Consider the following 17,730-nt stretch of genomic DNA (forward strand, 5'->3'; position numbering starts at 1 on the left):
AAAAACTCAAACAGTAGGGTTTCTAGAATAGCGTAATAACGTATAATAATAAGGGGCCACCCGTCCTGTATGGAGCTAGGCATGGATATAGGTGCCTTGCAAAAAAGGAAAAAGGATAAACACTAACAATTTGAATGTAATTTATGAGATAGACTGTAATGTTTCGTAAACCAACTCGACTTGGTATTTTTAATATTGTCTTTTTAATTTGAGACTACTTTAAGAATGTTCATAACATGTGATGTAATATGGCTCTCGAGGCGTGTTATTGCATTTTTATTGTATCCTACGAGAACAATAAGCGAGTGACATATTAATTTCATATGTCACATGTTCATGTAGATGAAAAGTTATGAAGGTCCTGAAGTCAAGAAAAAGTAATTTCATTCTCGTATAATTTTTAATGTAAGTTTTTCTAAAGTAAATTAAAACAACACCAAGAAAATCAACGTATTCACATTGCACCGTCAGGTATCATTGATCGGATTCTAATTTGTATTGGAACGTTTAGTAAGTTAGGTACAAAACATGACAGAATTATCCATAAGTGATCTTATTCTATTTGAAACTAAACTATTGTAAGATAATATCAAATGACTTATATTTGCAAAAAAACAAAAGAAGTGGTGATGCTAATGATAAGGTTTTCTAGTTTCTATATTTCCCTAATATTTCCTTGAGATAATATTATTGTATTATATTATAATATCGTAGAGTGTAGTATATTACAATAACGTGAGAAGAGGCATCCTAGGTGCCTCTTCTCACGTTATTGTTTATTGAAATAGTATCGCCGCTTAATTTGTATAATTGATTTTATATTCCCTTAGCTAGAAGTGGAAAACGCAGGTATTCGAAACGCCTCGCTTTAGCTGAAAGCTGAAAACGTTTAGCTGAACAGATCTCGATGAAATTTAGCATAGGTGTAGAGCGTAGTCTGTCTCGAAGAACATATAGGCTACTAACATTTTTTTTTAATTTCACGCAGACAGAGCTGCGGGAGATAGCTAGTTAGTCATAAACAGAAGACTTGTGTGCTATTCCAAGATATAAAGCTATCCACCTGAATCTCCTAGAGTTAACTTTATTTATGACGTGAAACAATGGAGGGATACAGGTAACGCATGTAATTTTTTCTAAAAAAGTTAAACTGATTTTTGTGACTATAGCTATTAATAGTTTTATTTATTTTTTGTTATTTTTAATGCAACAGGGGTACGAAATGCAAGACGATGTGTTCATCTACTTGCAGTAAGTGTTTTCGTCTAAGGAATGATATAGATTTAAGAAATTCTGAGCCGAAGTACAAACATTGCAAAGATCAATATGCACCAAAATGTCCTCTGTGCAAACTGATATTGCCACAGATCCACAATCTTGTAAGGGATATTAGTGTAATTAATATAAAAGATATACCTGGCATTTGCAATCATTGTAAAAATATAAATTCTACTCTACAATGTGAGAGATGCGACTATATTTTAAAAGCATATATGCAAGAAAAAGAGTGTTACGTTGATCATTGTAATAAAGAATGTCACGAAGTTATAGCTCGTATTAAGACTTTGTTGTCCGAGTTTGAAAAACATGAAGAACTTATGAAACTTAAATCTTTATCCTTGGATGAACTACTGAAATTCTTGAAACCGTCAAAAAAAACGCCAAACGTCCAGCACAAAGAAACACAACGAACCGATAGCGATATACAAGGAGGGACACATGGTTTTAGAAGTAGTTGTGTTTGTGAAGATTTGCTAAAGAAGTTACAGGAGAAAATGGCAAATATTGATTATAAAAATTATAGCAAATTATTTATTGATAGCAAAACACCTTCACATCGGGTATCTTATGACCGGTTGGATAAAACAAAAAAGATTGAAAAACAAAAAAAGTATGGTAAATCGTTTAATGATGGCAAAATACCATCACATGATATATATCATGACCAGTTAGAGAAATCAAAAAACAACGAGAGGAAACACAAGAATGGTAAATCCTTTGTCGAAAGCAAAATACAGTCACACGACATATCCAGTGATCAGTTAGACAAAACAAAAGATAATGATAGGAAACAAAAAAAGAGGGAATCAAATAAAATTAAAGACCCCAAAGAATCTCTAGATTATATTAGCAAAGAAAAACGTAAACATGGATTCAAAAAACAAATTAAAAGCACAGAAAAGGAACAACAAGAAGGGGAAATAAGTAAATTGAAAGGTATTAAAGACGCCATTGGTTTAAGCAACTATAAAGATAAACACAAACCTGAGTTTAAGAAAACAGTTGTAAGGAATGTAAAGGAGAAATCTAATCGAGAAAAGAAAGGGAAAAGTAAGAAGCAATCGGATAACATAAAAGAAAATGAATTTAGTGTTGATTCAAAAAAAATAAAAGTGCACAATAAATCTCTTGATGAATTAGAGAAAATGATATTAAACCGGCAAAAGAAGCGGAAGCGTGATCCACAATATAATATAAAAAGATTTAAAATTCCGGATGTCCGAGATTTGCCGCCATTGCCAGTCAAAAAATTTAAAGAGCAGGCATCTATGGACTCCGAAAGTATTATAGAATGCGATCAATCTGATGAAAAGGATTTTATAGAAGTGATTGAAGGAAATAAGATCGTCCGTTATAGACGTGGTCAGAGTCCTGTTGAACCCAAAACTAAAAAGCCTTTGTTTTTCAATGTTACTCACAACTTCGATGAAGAAAGTCTCTCTGATATGAACTTGCGATCGTCGGTACATTCAGATACTAAACCATTACATCAAAAGGTAGATGATTTTATGCTTTGAAATAGTTTTCGTTATTTGTCAATTTAGTACAAGTAAGCACATGCTGTTATTTTTGTTATAGGATAAACTTTTTGGCAAGTATCGACTTTCAAACAGAGATTACATCGAAAATGGTTGTACCGTTCTGCCGACAGTAACGTTTGTTCGTAGAGTAAGTTCCATCAATAATGTTGCTTTCACTGTATTTTACACTAGCTTTAAATTAAACCAGTTTTTAATTGTTGTATGCTGATTTACAGTTAAATATCTACAAAATGGTTCCCTCGTGCCCTAAATTTGATTGGCTAGGAAGTCATAAGAACGAAGACATAATATTTTACGAGACCGGCGAGGTACTGGCAGAAGTATATGATGACGGTCTATTCAAGTGGTTTTATAGAAATGGAAAAGTAGCTTTGGATTTTGTCGACGTTTTTGGTAAGGATGTTTTGCAATATCTGCTGTCAGAACATATATGTACATTGCCATTCACCAAAGAGATATTGCCTACCTTAAACCTAACGGGCATTATTGACATTCCGCTTAGGGCCATCTGCATTTTAGAGACAAGTATAAACTACAGTTCTAAGAACATTTTCATATACGTTCAGAAAATTTATAAGTTCAGTATTCCTCAAGTGGTTTTTTCCACAGATGAGGAAACTAATGCAACGAAAGAGTTTATTGTATACGATGCAGTTACTCAAAACAAAGGAAGATATGAAGATAAGGCACAAATTTTAGCTAGCTTTGATGACAAGGGACATGGAGTTGTGTATGATCGTTTTGGATATATGAGGTCTGTAGGCATGATATTTTTTGCTTATAAAAAACGATGAGTTTAAACATTTTTAAAAACAGTTGTCAATCAACATTTTATACTGATATTAGTGTGGCGGTTTCTACTTTCCGCCCTTAGGTTTAACGTTTTTAAAACATGTGCATAGTTCGTGTCTACCTCACCAAAAGTAGTTATTATTATCATTAATAGTCATGTACTTACGACAAATTACGTTTCTTCTTTCTTGACAAAATTAAAAAATAAGATGAAATATATTTTGGGTTTCTCAGGATTAAGTATACACAAGATGAAGGTGTGCTTTTCGATAGTCACATTGGGTCACCGTGCCATTGGAAATGGAATGCTTTAAATGAGCCCCCGAAAATTCAGGTTGAACATATCTTCGAGTTTTTAGAACCTTTAGATCCCTACATCGAGAAATTAGAAGTCGGGGCCAAAAATGTTGGAACTGTAAAGAATGAGGAAATTAGTTCACTACCACGTTCTCAAATACAAATCAGTAGTGAATTTGAAGATGAGATGAAAGAAATAGAGTTAAATAATGTGGTTAGAGAAAAGTCAATGAAAATATTGATGAATTATAAGCCCTTTGAAATTAGATCGAAAATTTTTAAATTAAATGACCACTTTTCGTTAAGAATGCTGAGTCAATCTAAAGTTTATATATTGTTTAGAGATGGTAAAGTATCTCTTAAGCTGAATGTGGGCATGAAACTAATAAGCAACGAAGTAATGGACATAAAAGCTGTGGATAACGATAGAATATACACACAAGACAGAAAACATAAAATCAAACATACCGATTTTAAAGTATCCAACAGTTCTCTATTTTAGGCGATATATTAAGATAAGATAAAGCATCGTTCTTTATTAGTAAAGTTTAAAATATTAAGTATGTTTAACTTGTAAGAAAAGTATTAAGTTTCTACTTATTTGGTTTTAATTGGGTGTATGGTTGGGAATTAAATTCCCCTACTATGAATACGATGTAACTTTTCTCGAGTCAATTGGAGTTACCAACATGATTATGTTTATAAGTCTGTAATAAATGTATTAAAATAAATAAAACGTCCTTTTCAATGCATTTTAATCTAATAATCTGAATTGAACATCTACATAGTAAATAGTTATGAAGATATTTGAATAAATGTAATACATATTAAGTAAATTATTCTAATGTAACGAGTAACATTTTCTAATCTACCATTTTTTTTTCAATGTTTAGTTTAGGAGTAAGCGCAGATCGTTCCCAATGTTCTCATTATAAACGTTAAAGTTGATCTTGTAATATGCATTCGAAGGATGTGTCGTAGTCATTCTTCGTGACATAAATCTTATCAGCTCTACTTACAATATAAAGACAATTGGTGATAGTTCAGTATACATTGAATATTATAGAGACAAAGAATAGTTAAAATGACTAGAATCCTCTAATTTTGTTATGTTTAAACATTTAACAACTACTACATCATTGATCTATTTAGCCTATTAGTCGTTAGTGCAGGTGTTGTTGGTGTCACGGCGGCTTAAGACTCCTCCCTGGCCCTCAAAAAGTAAGTAAGAAGGTCGATCGGCAGAGGGAACACGATGGTTGAATTCTTCTCAGCCGAAATAGTGTTCAAAGTCTAGAAGTAAATAAACAAAGATGTTAATATTATTACTACATTTACTTTTTCTGAATCATTTTATTGCAGAAAAAAGATAGGAAATTTTGCCAGTAACTATAACGGTAAATAACTTCTACTTTCATACTGAGAATTCCATAGCAAAAATTAGTTCGTACCTGCAAGTAACGCAGTTGCAGAGCGGCAGGACTGTCACCAATCACTTCGGAAGCCTCGCGCAGAGCTCGGGAAGCCTTTTGTTCTCCTTCAGCAGCAATAACCTTGGCACGAGCCTCACGAGCCGCTTCTGCTTCTGCTGCCATAGCGCGTTGCAGTTGTACCGGCAAGCGGACGTCCTTACTGTAATAAATGTTAATGTTTATTGAGTGGTTACCATTACTAAGTTTAAAAAAGATTTCAATCTATTCAATAATTATTCAAGACCTTGTTTAATATTTTGTTATCCTTCAATGTCTTTAATTTGCTTAACGTTACGGTAACAGTGTCCTATTTCTCACGGCATAAGCTATAATAACGTCGTCAATCGATATTGACGACGTAAAAGTTTACAATTAAAATTTATTGAATTTATAACGAAAAGTGTTTGAAGATAAAATATTTACTATGATAATATTATAGCAAAGGTCACTAGTATCTTGTAAATTTAATAACTTAGATGACTTTCTGTTAACGCTGCGCTGTAAACTTATAGAAGATTGATATTTTTCGTTTTTATAGTTTGTTTAGTAATTGAAGGATAATTGACTTCTTTGCATAACATATCAACTGTATTAGATGTATGAGAAAATTAGTAGCGTAGGTATGGTACTTACATCTCAACACGTTCGACCTTGATGCCCCAAGCTTCGGTAGCTTCGTCTAAAGCGAGTTGCATGTTTCCAGAAATAGTTTCCCTCTCACTCAGTATTTCATGCAGAGGTCTTGTGCCCATGGTATTGCGGAGGGTAGTTTGAGCCAGGAGACGTGTGGAGTGGTGAGCGTTCTCTACGTTAGCGATCGAGATGGTAGCGTTATGGACGCGGTAATACACCACAGCATCAACTGACACGGTCACAGAGTCTTTAGTCAGGACCTGCGTTAATAAAGTAATATTAAAATTTTGATTATTCTTAATAGATAGAGATTATTCGATTTATACGTTTATATTTCTTGAACCAACTTTATAAATAATTGCATTAACATTGAAATTAAAAATTAAACGTGTATTTCCAGAGGGATACTTTATAAAGTTAATTGTGTGGTTAAAATCAGTTTATCGATAATACCTCTTGCGGGGGCACATCGTAGGTGAGAGTGCGCAGGTCAACGCGGGCGTAAGTGTCAATGCAAGGCAGGATGAAGAATATTCCTGCAACCAAACAACATCTAAGAAATTAAAATCGATTTCTTAAAAACAAATATCATTTTTCGTAAAATTGCCATCAGCCTCCCTGTATAACCCATCGAGATAAAGGATCGAATGTTTTAACCTATTAGCATTCAAATATGAATACCGATACCTACTTACCAATTTCAAAATTTTATAGTAAAACTTAATACAATAGTTATCTTACCGGGGCCCTTGGCACCACCGGAGAGCAAACGTCCCAGACGGAAGATCACAGCCCGTTCATACTCCTGAACCACCTATACAACATAAGGAATTTTGAACGTTATGACAAATATATTAATAATATACCTACCATAGACCAGATAAAATATCCTGTTTAGAAGAATAACAAAAATCATATTGTATTTTATTAAACTTTATTTGAAAATGATCGCAACTGGCTGCATAAAATGCTAAAAAGTTAAACAACTTATAATTATTTTTAATAATAGATCAAGATCTGTAAAAACAAGATGAAAATCTGCAAACAATGTAGGCTATTAAATATTGTAAACAGCGTTGGAAACTTAGATGAGTCTTTCATAAACTTGACTTTTCTTAACTGCAATGAATGAAGGAGCTGAAAGCATTGCTGCTTGAAATTACGTAAGTTGGTAGCAAGAACTTAATCGCATCGCTAGAATCAACTTAAGTGAACTTAGTTGCGCCTGGATTAAATTTCCACTGTACTGTTATATCGACGATAAAGTTATTTCGATACATTTTTTTCTTCTGAATTATTATGTTTTTAAATATCCAATGTTTTAGCTTAATATCCTATTTTTAATCCTTGTTTAATGTATTAAGAAAATAAGCCGTTTAAATGATGCGCAAAATTGCAATCGGCTGTTACCATTTAAAATTTCCGGTTTCTCTTTTTTGCAGGTAGTCTGTTATCTTTCTTTATAAAAAAGACCAAATGTTTTTGTTTAGGATTTCCGCCCTTACGAAAACTATTTCAGATTATTTAAATAAACATATCTCTTAACGTAGGTTGTTTTAAAAATGAAATGTTATTCGCCCCTCGCACGTTGGGTAGGAATCGGTAGATTTCGAATTTTAATTTTATTTGCCCGAAGCGATGCCAGTCAATGTCAATAAAATGATTGCAACAACGTTACATTTAAGGGTATTATGTTATTTTGCTGTGTTCGATGTGGCTGATAAATGTGGTTGTTTTGTTAAAACTTGTAGGGTAACCTTAGTTGAACTTAGTAAACTTTAATTTTTTACCATTTTATACCTGTATAACAATGAATGACACGTTTTTTATCGACCGTGTATAATTTCGTCGAACAAACTTTCTAATATTATAAATAGATGGATGCCTGAATTGATGTTTGTTAGAGTTTGTAGCCTAAACTGCTGAACGGATCTCAATACTATTTGGCATAGACGTAGAGGATAATGTGGAAGAACACATAGACTACAAGTTTTTTAAAATTTCACGCGGACAGAGTCGCGAGCGGAAGCTAGGTTATGTAATATATTCTATCTTTTACTCAGATGAATGCTAATCAGCAAATACATTTACATAGTTCATAGTTTGCTCGTATTCAAACGATATTGAGATACGCCGTATTGCAAGAAATCAATACTTATTAATAAGTCACAAATTGCAACCTACGTAAATTCGGAATCCAAATATAGTCCGACTGTTTGTGTTTGATGTTTGTGATGCACGTTGTAACATTGAAAGCGCCCGATGTAGTCCGTAAGTTAAGCATATTGTCAATATTGATGTGGCAAAGGTCCACAACGTAGACTAAATCAATGCGACTCGTACACAGTTATTCCGTCGAGGCTCTCTAACGTAAACGAAATGGGCTCGCACCTTTTCAACAGTAACCGTATTTAATTAACGTAGTGCTCTCACAACGAATAAAAACTCTAACGAAGCTTAGCACGTTGGATGAACATTTTTTTTACTTGTTCGCGCTTTTTACGTTAAAATTTTTACACTTTAGAAGAGTTAAATTCAATGTCTCTTAATTTAAACCTAAATATGTAACTAACTAAGGTTCTCAGTGCAAATTCGTCACAAAGTGAGACTTTTAGTATCAATTTCCATACTTAAACTATACTAAGGAGACCGTTTAACAACCTTCGTAGAGCTGCGTATTTTAGTGTGCGAAGGGACTAAATATTGAAGAAAACACGTTAAAACCTTTTTATAATACTCGTGATTTAAAAATAGACATTGAAATTATTGTGAAGAGTTTTCAAGCGTCTTTCACGGGAACGTTTAGATTCAATGAAAGGAGAGATTAATTCTATATTTGAAATTGCAGCAAACAAGTTCTTAAAATTGTTGTATAACTCTACTGAGCTCTATAAATGGACTGGCGACAGACATGCCATTTAGTGCCCATACTAGAACATTTTTCCTGAAATTTTGTATGGAGGTTGCAAAAATGTCAGACAAAATGACTTCGAAAAATTTGTAGATTATAAAATTGACCATCGATATCCATTGAATTTCTATAATTTAATTTTTATAAGAGCATTATTTACAAGATTTATTGATTGAAACCTTTTAATATTTAGTTTTTTTCTAAAAAGCTAAATATTATTTTTGTTTTAGAAAAAAACTAAATATTAAAAGGTGTCAATCAATGACCTATCCCTTTATACAGATCAGTGTATAATTCCCATTGCTATTTCAGTACTATAATCTCTCAAAGGGATAGTTACGTCTGATGACTTTAATAGCAACTAACATACTTTACTCAATTATAGACTTTTACAAAAATAAAATACTATATAATAGTTATTTTAATTTGTTATATGAAGATAAATTGAAATAGATGCAATCTAGTATTATCGAAAAGTAATGTAATTATTAAAAAATAAGACATTGAAAATAAAAAGCACTGGCTAGCGCAAGCGTTTTTGCTGAGCGGTCGATAACTTTTATAAAAAATATTGGAATCGTTATTATAATCACAGAATATATCTCGCGAATGCAATATCACTGGCATAAAAATATACTAATTGCTTCTTTGTAATAAAAGATCACTTACCTTGAAGCAGATGAAGAGGGAAAAAGGCATCGTAAATATGACGAGCACCCAAGACAAGAACACTAGAATTTTCCCGCACGTCTTCGACTCACTATCGACATCTTCATTCGCTAAAACAATAGAATAATATCACATATCATTTTTTTACTTTTAAATTAAAAAATACTAATAATCAACACGCACTCGATGCAATCGTCGGATATAAATGTTGACGACTCGTCATCTCAATAACGGTACTCATCTTCGACAAAAGAAAATTTAAATTAGCTCTTTTCGAAGTAACGGCTGTTCCACGTGTGACGTAGCGGAGCAATGAGTCCTGAATGACGCCAGAGCCACCTAGGGCAGGTTCGCGGGCTCATTTAATATTCATATGGGAAACGTCAAACGTGACAAATGGTACTTTACACGTAATACGTTTATAAACGAAGCTTTTAATAAAAGTTATAGTTATTTGAAATTAAATTTTTTAAAATGCTACTTACTGGTTGGTTCGTTGATGACCATATTGGTTGATTCGAAATAACGCGCCATATGTTTGAAGTTATAATGGACGTTCGCGCGTATCTGCGGTAAAGCTGGGACTGATGCGACTCTGTTCATGGCATAGAGTATAAGGGTTGTTAAATAATCTAAGTACATGAAGTTTTAATTTAATAATGGTGGGTTAAAGTATCAGATAGCGATACTAGTTTTGCCTGTGACTTACTTACCAAATTTATTTTCAAAGTAAAGAGTAAATAGGATCATATTAATTGTAGAATTAAAATATTGTTAGGACTTTCTTTGATTGTAAGCCGATTATATCAAAATGATGCTAACTTTAGAGTGTTAAAGCTTTAAGTACCAACAATAATAAAGGTAAATAGTAAGTAAATTTACCTTTTACACTTCGTGGATAGCGATTTAATGAACGATTTAATTATTTTTAATACTATATATATTTTTTACTATTTTCTACGAACTCCCCGAGATCCTAAAAAAAATCTTGTATTTTTGGAAGTTTTAGGAGTGCACCGAGAGAGTTTAGACAGACATACAAAAATTTAACCAGCTTTTAGCTTTTTATTGATTGGTATGCATATTAGTTAATTATTCTGGGACGGTTTCGTATTGACCGTCCTTTCTTGTACATACGGTTATGTACTTCATTCACGTTACTTTGACCCATTTACATTGAAGTTTTTTTTACATTTAATATTAAATCAAAAGAATATTGACGATGGTAAAATTTGACTAGAGTCTGTCTAATACTTATTGATAATTGTAATAAAAATTATCATCTGTTCAAAAATGTGTAACATATACTTAAAATTGTGTGATTTAGTTTAAGATCCCACAATTTATTAATTTCATCAACATCTTCCTCCTTATCCTACTCCCGTAGGGTTGGCACAAGAGGTTTTTGTCCTCTCCATAACTCTAACATGTCACCTTTCACGCGATCTTCCACGCATGTAACAAGGTAACTAACGTTCTCCTTGTTACACGCAAGATTCATCCTTCCTCATAACTTTCCCATACCATGGATTTATACTCGTACACGGAAAATGGATTTTAGGGTAACAGGTAAGTTTACGATAATGTTAGGTTAATATAAGACTTAACGAAAAGTTAAATTGAAGAGTCATTTGGAATATCAAGTGTTATTAAAAAAGTGGTAAAAAATATTTTTTTAAATTTCTATATAACATTATTGGTGCAGGGCTGCTGGATATAGTTTAAACAGAATCCTCTGTTGCCAACATCGACTGGAGCTTCTACTCCGTCTGTGTGGAACCAGAGACGAAAGGGCTTTACTGTGCCTGAAAACAAAACATACATGTTATAAATCTATACTAATCTATATCCATACTAATATAGTAAAGAGGAAAGATTTATATTTTTGTGTATATTGACATAATTCAAAAAGTACATGGCCGATTTTAAAAATTCTTTCACCGTTAGAAAGGTAATTTATCTGTAAGTAACATAGGTTATATATTTTAATTTCACGCGGGCTGTGTCGCGAGCAACAGCTAGTATGTTCTATATAGGGTTGCTTTACAAACTTGACTAACTATTACTCGAAAATTAATTAACCCATAGTCGTCTTCGTTTGTAATGGTTAAAGAATCTTTTAAATCGGCCCCGTAGTTTTTGAGTTTATTCTTTACAATATAAAAATAACAAAACTCTTATCTTTTTAATGTTAAGTACAGACTAGCTGATCCCGGAATTCGTTACAATAGATAACAAACTCCAAAATAAACAAATTTTAATAAATAAATAATTCCATTATGCAAGCAAGTTTAAAAATAACACATAAACTTTGTACATCACCTCTTCTTCACTTCCTAAACTGACAAGTAAAAACATTTTTCAAGAAATGTAACACAATAAGCTAAAAGTATTAAAACGTCAAAATTTGGTACGTTGTGTGCCATATTATAATGCACGAAGCCACGTATGAAGTTTGTTTACAACAAACATACATATCTCATACGAGTTTGTGTAGGATGTGAAGCTCTTTACATAATGAGATGGTTTCCGGTGCAAGTTCCCGTGACCCTTTAACGCGTTGATGTCTCTGCACACACTTTTCTTATCCTTAAGACAAACACTTTACCTCTTAAGTAGTCATCATATTGAAGTTTTCAAAGTTTCCAGTCAATTTCTATTAAAATTATTCAACTTTTAGATACACCGGTATACTTTCTAGATATTGTAGTCAAAATAAAATGTGTAAAATAAGCGGTAGCAGTGCTACGATACTCGTAGCAATGAATGCTACGGTGTATCTTTTAAGATCGTTTTCTTTAGGATTTCATAAGGTATTAATACACATAACAAGTCTATTTAATATCTACGTAATTAATATCAATGCTTCTTCCTAATTTACGTCCTATACGAGTACATTGTGTATTTACTTAAATAAAGGTAGAATTGTTTGTTGTGGAGAATATTCAATTTCTAAGCATATGTATTTGATCATAAAAATTGTAATATTTCTTTCTAATCTTGTTATAAAGATAAGTGCCGTAACGTGTTCTTTATACTTTTGTTCCTGAAAATGTCAGACTTCACTTAGTAAAGTAACATGGTTGAGACATTTAAAAATTGTACATTCGTATGTAACTGTTGCTAAACCATTTAGCTTGGAGTAATTACTTGTGTGCGAGGTCATAGGCACCCAAGAGTATGGTTTAATTACCATTTGCTCCTCCAGTTCACTTTCAATTAGACGTGAAATATATGTTATAGTTATATAACTCTCCATTGACCTTAATAAACTTATTGCTTATGCAAAATTAATTGTGAAAGTAAATTGAGTGACAAATAAATGGTCACATATCTCTTGGGAAAGCAATATAGGTATGATTATTAAAAAAAAAGAAAGTGCGTTACTTAATTCATTAGACCTAAGATTATGTTAGAATTAAATTTTTTCTAATATGACATACACAATAAACACTCAACTCGGACTTCCTTTTTGGATACTAAAATAATCCCTTAATGTAGATTCTTTGTTCACAATTTACACAAAGCAACGTGAACTGTAAGCAATTAGTTTATAGCAGTTTCCTCATTGAAAACCTAATTACAAGAGGCGATATTTGTAAAACAAAATGAACAAAACAGTTACACACTTTTAAAATACGGAACTTTGTTTACAATCTTCATTGTTATTTCAATACAAATATCAATAACTTTTCTCTTCGTATTCTATAGGGACACACCTCTGTCCTTGACTAATATGACGCACGATAGACAAAACACGACACGTTTACTTGCCGTATTGAAACCACTCCACTAAATTAAATGAAAGAAAAAGGTGAGACTGCTACGTTTAACATTAATTAGAATGGTTTTCTAATTTTAAGTTTTTTAAAAATTATACATACTTAAAACAGTGGCTGTTTGCATTGACAGATCTGCAGAGAAAGTCCCGCCGCAAATCCTGTCCGTGCACAAAGCTTGCGCTGGCTGCAATCGGCCAACGTTAGCAGCACATGGGACCAATAGCCAATCATTGGCACAATTGTTTGGTCCAGCCCCTGATCCGATCATGGAGTTCACCGCTGTGTTACTATTGCCACTAAGCGTAAAAGAACGCGAACGATTATTTACTGAAAATAAATAATTATTCAATTTTATTACTAGTTCCTATCCGTAGACCACAAGCCAGAAAATACAATATTTTAGAATAAAAATATCTATATATTTATACCTGGATCAGGGCAAGCTGTGTACTGAATACCGCAGAAGTTTCTCTCCGTTCGAACGCAGATGCCGTAGTCTTGATTGCTTAGCTGCAGTCCCGAAGCGGGGTCGTAGTTAAAGGATCGAAGTTGTCCGGACACTCCCGTGTAGTATTGAAGGCAGCCCTCATCGGCTGTCAGTTGTTGCGTTAAAATATTAGTAATATGGTACATATAACGTATGGAAGGAGACTATCGAAACGCTAAGGCCCTTGATCTACAAGGAAACGTAATTATTCGAAACTGGTTAAATCTTATTGTCTCATAAGTGTCGCGTAGCGCGTGGCCGTACACAGAATATTATTTTGTCTGCACGAGTCGCCTATTATATCAAACAATGACAACTATTTTAGACTTTCTCTGCCATCTTGAAAATCGGGGCAATATTTTTCTAACAACAAAATCGAAAAAATAAAATGTTGGCGACCCGTGCCTTTGTAATCTCTAGAAATAAGTCGCTTAGTGACTAAAATCACCGGGTTTCGAAGATTTACGTTGCCTTCAATATTATCAGTTAATACATATTATGTTTATGATCTAACACTTATAAAATATTTGAATTCACCTTTGTATATAGTGTTACAAGGTATTTGTGTTACTTTGACTTTCCAGAGTCTCTCGAGTGAGTTGCCACTTGTGACGAAGGTTAATTTCACAGGGTTTGTGATACCAATACCGGCATCTATGTACACTGCAACCAATTTTAATGTTTATAACATGTTATCTTAATACACATACAAATTGTAAAACTCAGACATACCACTCATCTACTCACTACCTGATTGTTTCGTATACAAGAATTACTCTTCTTGACGCACGTTTCTGAGTTATATGCAAATATAAGTTTTGCTCGAATTAGAATCAACCCATTGAATGTAATGCATAGACATCAACCAAGTAGCTGTTTTACTAAGTGACTCTTAGATAAACAAGTCAGGTCACCACACAGGGGACCTCGCACAGATCTGCACACTGGTCCCATGTGCAGCGACCCGATTGAATATCAGCTTCAAGCGGAAGTAATTTTATTGAATATATTTTTGCTTGAATGCGAATAGATCTAGATTCTATTCTTTTAAACTATGCTGTACTAGCGTTCGCCCGCCACTCTGTCCGCGTGAAATAAAAAAAAAACAAGAATAACTAATCTGTGTTCTTCCAGAACATGCTTTACATCTATGCTAAAAATTTCATCCAGATCCGTTTAAGCTACAAACTCTAACAAACAAACCCATCCATCTAAACTTTCACATTTATAATATTCGCAAGATTATATCGAATAATATCGGGTGAAAAAAACAAGCCAACATTTCGTTTATTTTTCTTTTAGTCTTCTACACAACCTCCACTTCCCATTAACAGTCATGCACGAATAGGTCAAATGTTTCAGACACACAAAAATGGCACTTTTATTATAAGAATATTGAATACTTCTTGTATTTGTATTTGCGCCAGTGCAGGAAATATGACTTATTATGTTACATTTAAAAACTCCACATAAGGTAAAAATAATTTAAATTACATTTTGATAGATAAAACAGTATGATAGCCCGCGTGTCCATTCCACTGTTACGGAACTTTTAATTAAAACGCAACGCATAAACAATGTACGGCCGATCGCCAATAATTGACCTGTCTGCACGTTAATTGACTTTCTTTGTGAAAATAATAAGCAATTTCCAGTCCTCTGTTCTTAACGGATGTATTTACTGGAAAGTTCATCATAATTCCATGAGTATGGTTATTTGATATTACCATTTTGTAAGCATAATCATAATATAAAATGTGAAAGTTGGATGGATGGATGGACGTTTGTTAGAGGTTGTAGCCTTAACCGCTGAACGACTCTCGACGAAATTTGGCACAGTTGGATAGGATAGTCTAGAAAAACACATATGTTACTTACTTTTTTAACTCCTTACCGACGGAGTGGCAAGCGAAACTTAATAAATAAACTATAACGTGGATCATTTAAGTGATTATTATTACAACATTGCTAGCCTAATGGTCCATCCTACGACGATATAACTTCCAAATGTCTTTGTAAGAAAGGCCACGTACGTATTGAGGTATCATTCAAGATGCATCAGTTAATTTTTGCAGCGTACATTAGTTGAGAATTGACAATGCAGCCTATTTGGTGATCAATTGGGCACAATCTAGCAGTGAACGAACATCAGTAATTCATGCAGGTAACGATACTTAACTGTGACTACCCTGGTTGACTCCACAGATTGCAGGTACCGGGTTGCCACCGGAGACCATAAACTGGTCCTGGTTACAAACATTGTTTATAGGCTCGGGGCCAGCAATCGTGAAACGATTGAAATCTAATCTGTCGTTAAAAAAATATCGGTTGTTAATTACGATCTTGGATAAAGAATGGAATAAATGGATAAAGAAACGAAGAAATTTTCTAGTTCTTTACCTTATCTGGCAGACTTCCGGATGTGATTTAACAATTGTGAGTTCACAAGAACCACCACCATCATAGGGCGCAGGATATCCGGCATTGACGAAGTAAGTGCCGTTTTCTGAAGTGCTACTGCCGCATGACGTCATAACTATAGCATAGATGTTACTTAGATTTTCGTAATTTGCACACAACTAAGTCAGTAATAATTTATTCATCCCTTTTGTTTTTTTTTTTAGGGTATATTAATATTGTACTCACAAATACAGCAAAGGCCAAATCCATTAGCGCAGTAACCGTTAGCCGAGCCACCTCTTGAAGAACATTCTCGAGCTGTCATGCAAGTGCCGTTGTCACCCGATGCGCCGGCGCAACCACCATTGGGGAAAGTTACCACAGTGAACAAAGACAGAACTGTAGAAATACAAATTAAAGAAATGTGAAACCATTTGAATCCAAAGCCAATCCTTTAATTAAATGTAGGATTCGTATTCAGGACTTATGACATCAGGACACAGAAAATCTTTTTTTTTATTCAAAAATTTCAATCTTTGATTTAAATATGAATATTTTATATGGCAGAAAACGTCCTTCTAATAAATTTATTGTCAAAGCGTAGAAGCTCGAAAGACTTTAATTGAAACACGACGTAATTAATTCACAACTGTAATTAGATTGCTATAGTTTTTTATAGGAAAGTAATTAAGAAAATGTAAAAGAGAGATCTTTTAAATGGAAATTGGCTTTGAATAAAACTATTTTACAAGTAGTCAATTGGAATGAAACTTCATTGCGTGTTACTTACATCTGCTCTCTTTTTGTACAGGCTGCCAAATGCTGTGTTCAAATTTCTGTGTATCATGTTGACTTTTTGTGAAACCTCTGTTCCGTGTTAACTTTGTGGCGTGACGTCTCCTCATCATAGTTTTCATTGATAGACTCTCATTTGCCGTCTGATTACATTCGCAAAACTTTACTAACATAAGAAAAGTCACAATTATTTTTATTTCCATATTTAAAAACAATGAAGTGTTTTGAGCACAAATGCGAAAATGAAATGTCGAATCATGTGCTATCTAAATTTATAATATTTCAGTAGGAAGGGGAACAATAGTGTTAAATTTCTCTCGTTATTGCTGGCTGGTGACAATGAACGTTTTACTCGACATTTCTATGAACGTTTGTTGGTACATTTGCACTCTGTGCAGTCATTGGAATGTAACGGAGATAAATTTCCCTATTTAAATAGTGTTTTAATATTTTAGCTAACGTTGGCGAAATAGTTTTATAACTAATGTTTTTTATCGCTTCTTTCTTTCCAATGGTAATGTACGTGAAATTTGTTATTTACAGATCTCTTCGGATGTCGTTAAATTCGAACTTTAAGATTTAAAGCGTATAACGGCAACGATTAAAATAGACAATCCTGTAGTTTACTGGGTCCGCCAACCTGTTGCTGTACTAAGATAATGATAAAGGA

At 33.3% G+C, this 17,730-nt stretch overlaps 3 protein-coding genes across 5 annotated transcripts; 1 reads left to right on the forward strand and 2 right to left on the reverse strand.

The window, feature by feature from the left end:
* Positions 1-237: 237 nt before the first annotated feature.
* LOC106110608 lies at positions 238-4,593 on the forward strand. Of its 3 annotated transcripts, none has more exons than XM_013292491.1 (7): positions 238-405; positions 989-1,117; positions 1,214-2,777; positions 2,860-2,949; positions 3,038-3,215; positions 3,432-3,576; positions 3,849-4,593. In XM_013292491.1, the coding sequence occupies exons 2-7, from the start codon at positions 1,104-1,106 to the stop codon at positions 4,411-4,413; spliced, it is 2,556 nt and encodes an 851-aa protein (XP_013147945.1). In that variant the 5' UTR covers positions 238-405; positions 989-1,103; the 3' UTR covers positions 4,414-4,593. The 3 variants fall into 3 exon arrangements, with proteins under 3 accessions (XP_013147945.1, XP_013147947.1, XP_013147946.1); XM_013292493.1 differs by having other exon boundaries at positions 238-377; XM_013292492.1 differs by having other exon boundaries at positions 387-471.
* A 512-nt stretch (positions 4,594-5,105) lies between these two features.
* On the reverse strand, positions 5,106-9,857 carry LOC106110599 (stomatin-2-like). The gene is made up of 7 exons (XM_013292481.1): positions 9,780-9,857; positions 9,597-9,706; positions 6,758-6,830; positions 6,470-6,552; positions 6,017-6,276; positions 5,363-5,543; positions 5,106-5,204 (listed from the first exon to the last, which is right to left on the reverse strand). Exons 1-7 carry the CDS (start codon positions 9,835-9,837, stop codon positions 5,106-5,108), a joined length of 864 nt encoding a protein of 287 aa, XP_013147935.1. The 5' UTR covers positions 9,838-9,857.
* Positions 9,858-11,279: 1,422 nt separating this feature from the next.
* Positions 11,280-17,170, reverse strand: LOC106110600. The gene is made up of 8 exons (XM_013292482.1): positions 17,056-17,170; positions 16,512-16,664; positions 16,266-16,401; positions 16,045-16,172; positions 14,403-14,528; positions 13,807-13,971; positions 13,481-13,705; positions 11,280-11,401 (listed from the first exon to the last, which is right to left on the reverse strand). Exons 1-8 carry the CDS (start codon positions 17,168-17,170, stop codon positions 11,280-11,282), a joined length of 1,170 nt encoding a protein of 389 aa, XP_013147936.1.
* Between the last annotated feature and the right edge of the window lie 560 nt (positions 17,171-17,730).

Source organism: Papilio polytes, unplaced genomic scaffold, assembly GCF_000836215.1.
Source record: "Papilio polytes unplaced genomic scaffold, Ppol_1.0 DF824224.1, whole genome shotgun sequence".
Taxonomy (NCBI): domain Eukaryota; kingdom Metazoa; phylum Arthropoda; class Insecta; order Lepidoptera; family Papilionidae; genus Papilio; species Papilio polytes.

What these genes read in the sequence shown, in the direction of transcription:
- LOC106110608 (XM_013292491.1), top strand. An exon ending in CTAAACCATTACATCAAAAG is followed by an intron (nt 2,778 to 2,859) that starts GTAGATGATTTT and finishes TTTTTGTTATAG; the next exon opens with GATAAACTTTTTGGCAAGTA. An exon ending in GGATTTTGTCGACGTTTTTG is followed by an intron (nt 3,216 to 3,431) that starts GTAAGGATGTTT and finishes TTTTTTCCACAG; the next exon opens with ATGAGGAAACTAATGCAACG.
- LOC106110599 (XM_013292481.1), bottom strand. Translation starts at nt 9,837, where the DNA reads ATGAGTACCGTTATTGAGATGACGAGTCGTCAACATTTATATCCGACG. An exon ending in ATATCCGACGATTGCATCGA is followed by an intron (nt 9,707 to 9,779) that starts GTGCGTGTTGAT and finishes CTATTGTTTTAG; the next exon opens with CGAATGAAGATGTCGATAGT. An exon ending in CGGTGGTGCCAAGGGCCCCG is followed by an intron (nt 6,553 to 6,757) that starts GTAAGATAACTA and finishes GTTTGGTTGCAG; the next exon opens with GAATATTCTTCATCCTGCCT.
- LOC106110600 (XM_013292482.1), bottom strand. Translation starts at nt 17,170, where the DNA reads ATGAGGAGACGTCACGCCACAAAGTTAACACGGAACAGAGGTTTCACA. An exon ending in CCGGAAGTCTGCCAGATAAG is followed by an intron (nt 16,173 to 16,265) that starts GTAAAGAACTAG and finishes TTTTAACGACAG; the next exon opens with ATTAGATTTCAATCGTTTCA. An exon ending in AGTCAACCAGGGTAGTCACA is followed by an intron (nt 14,529 to 16,044) that starts GTTAAGTATCGT and finishes AATTGGTTGCAG; the next exon opens with TGTACATAGATGCCGGTATT.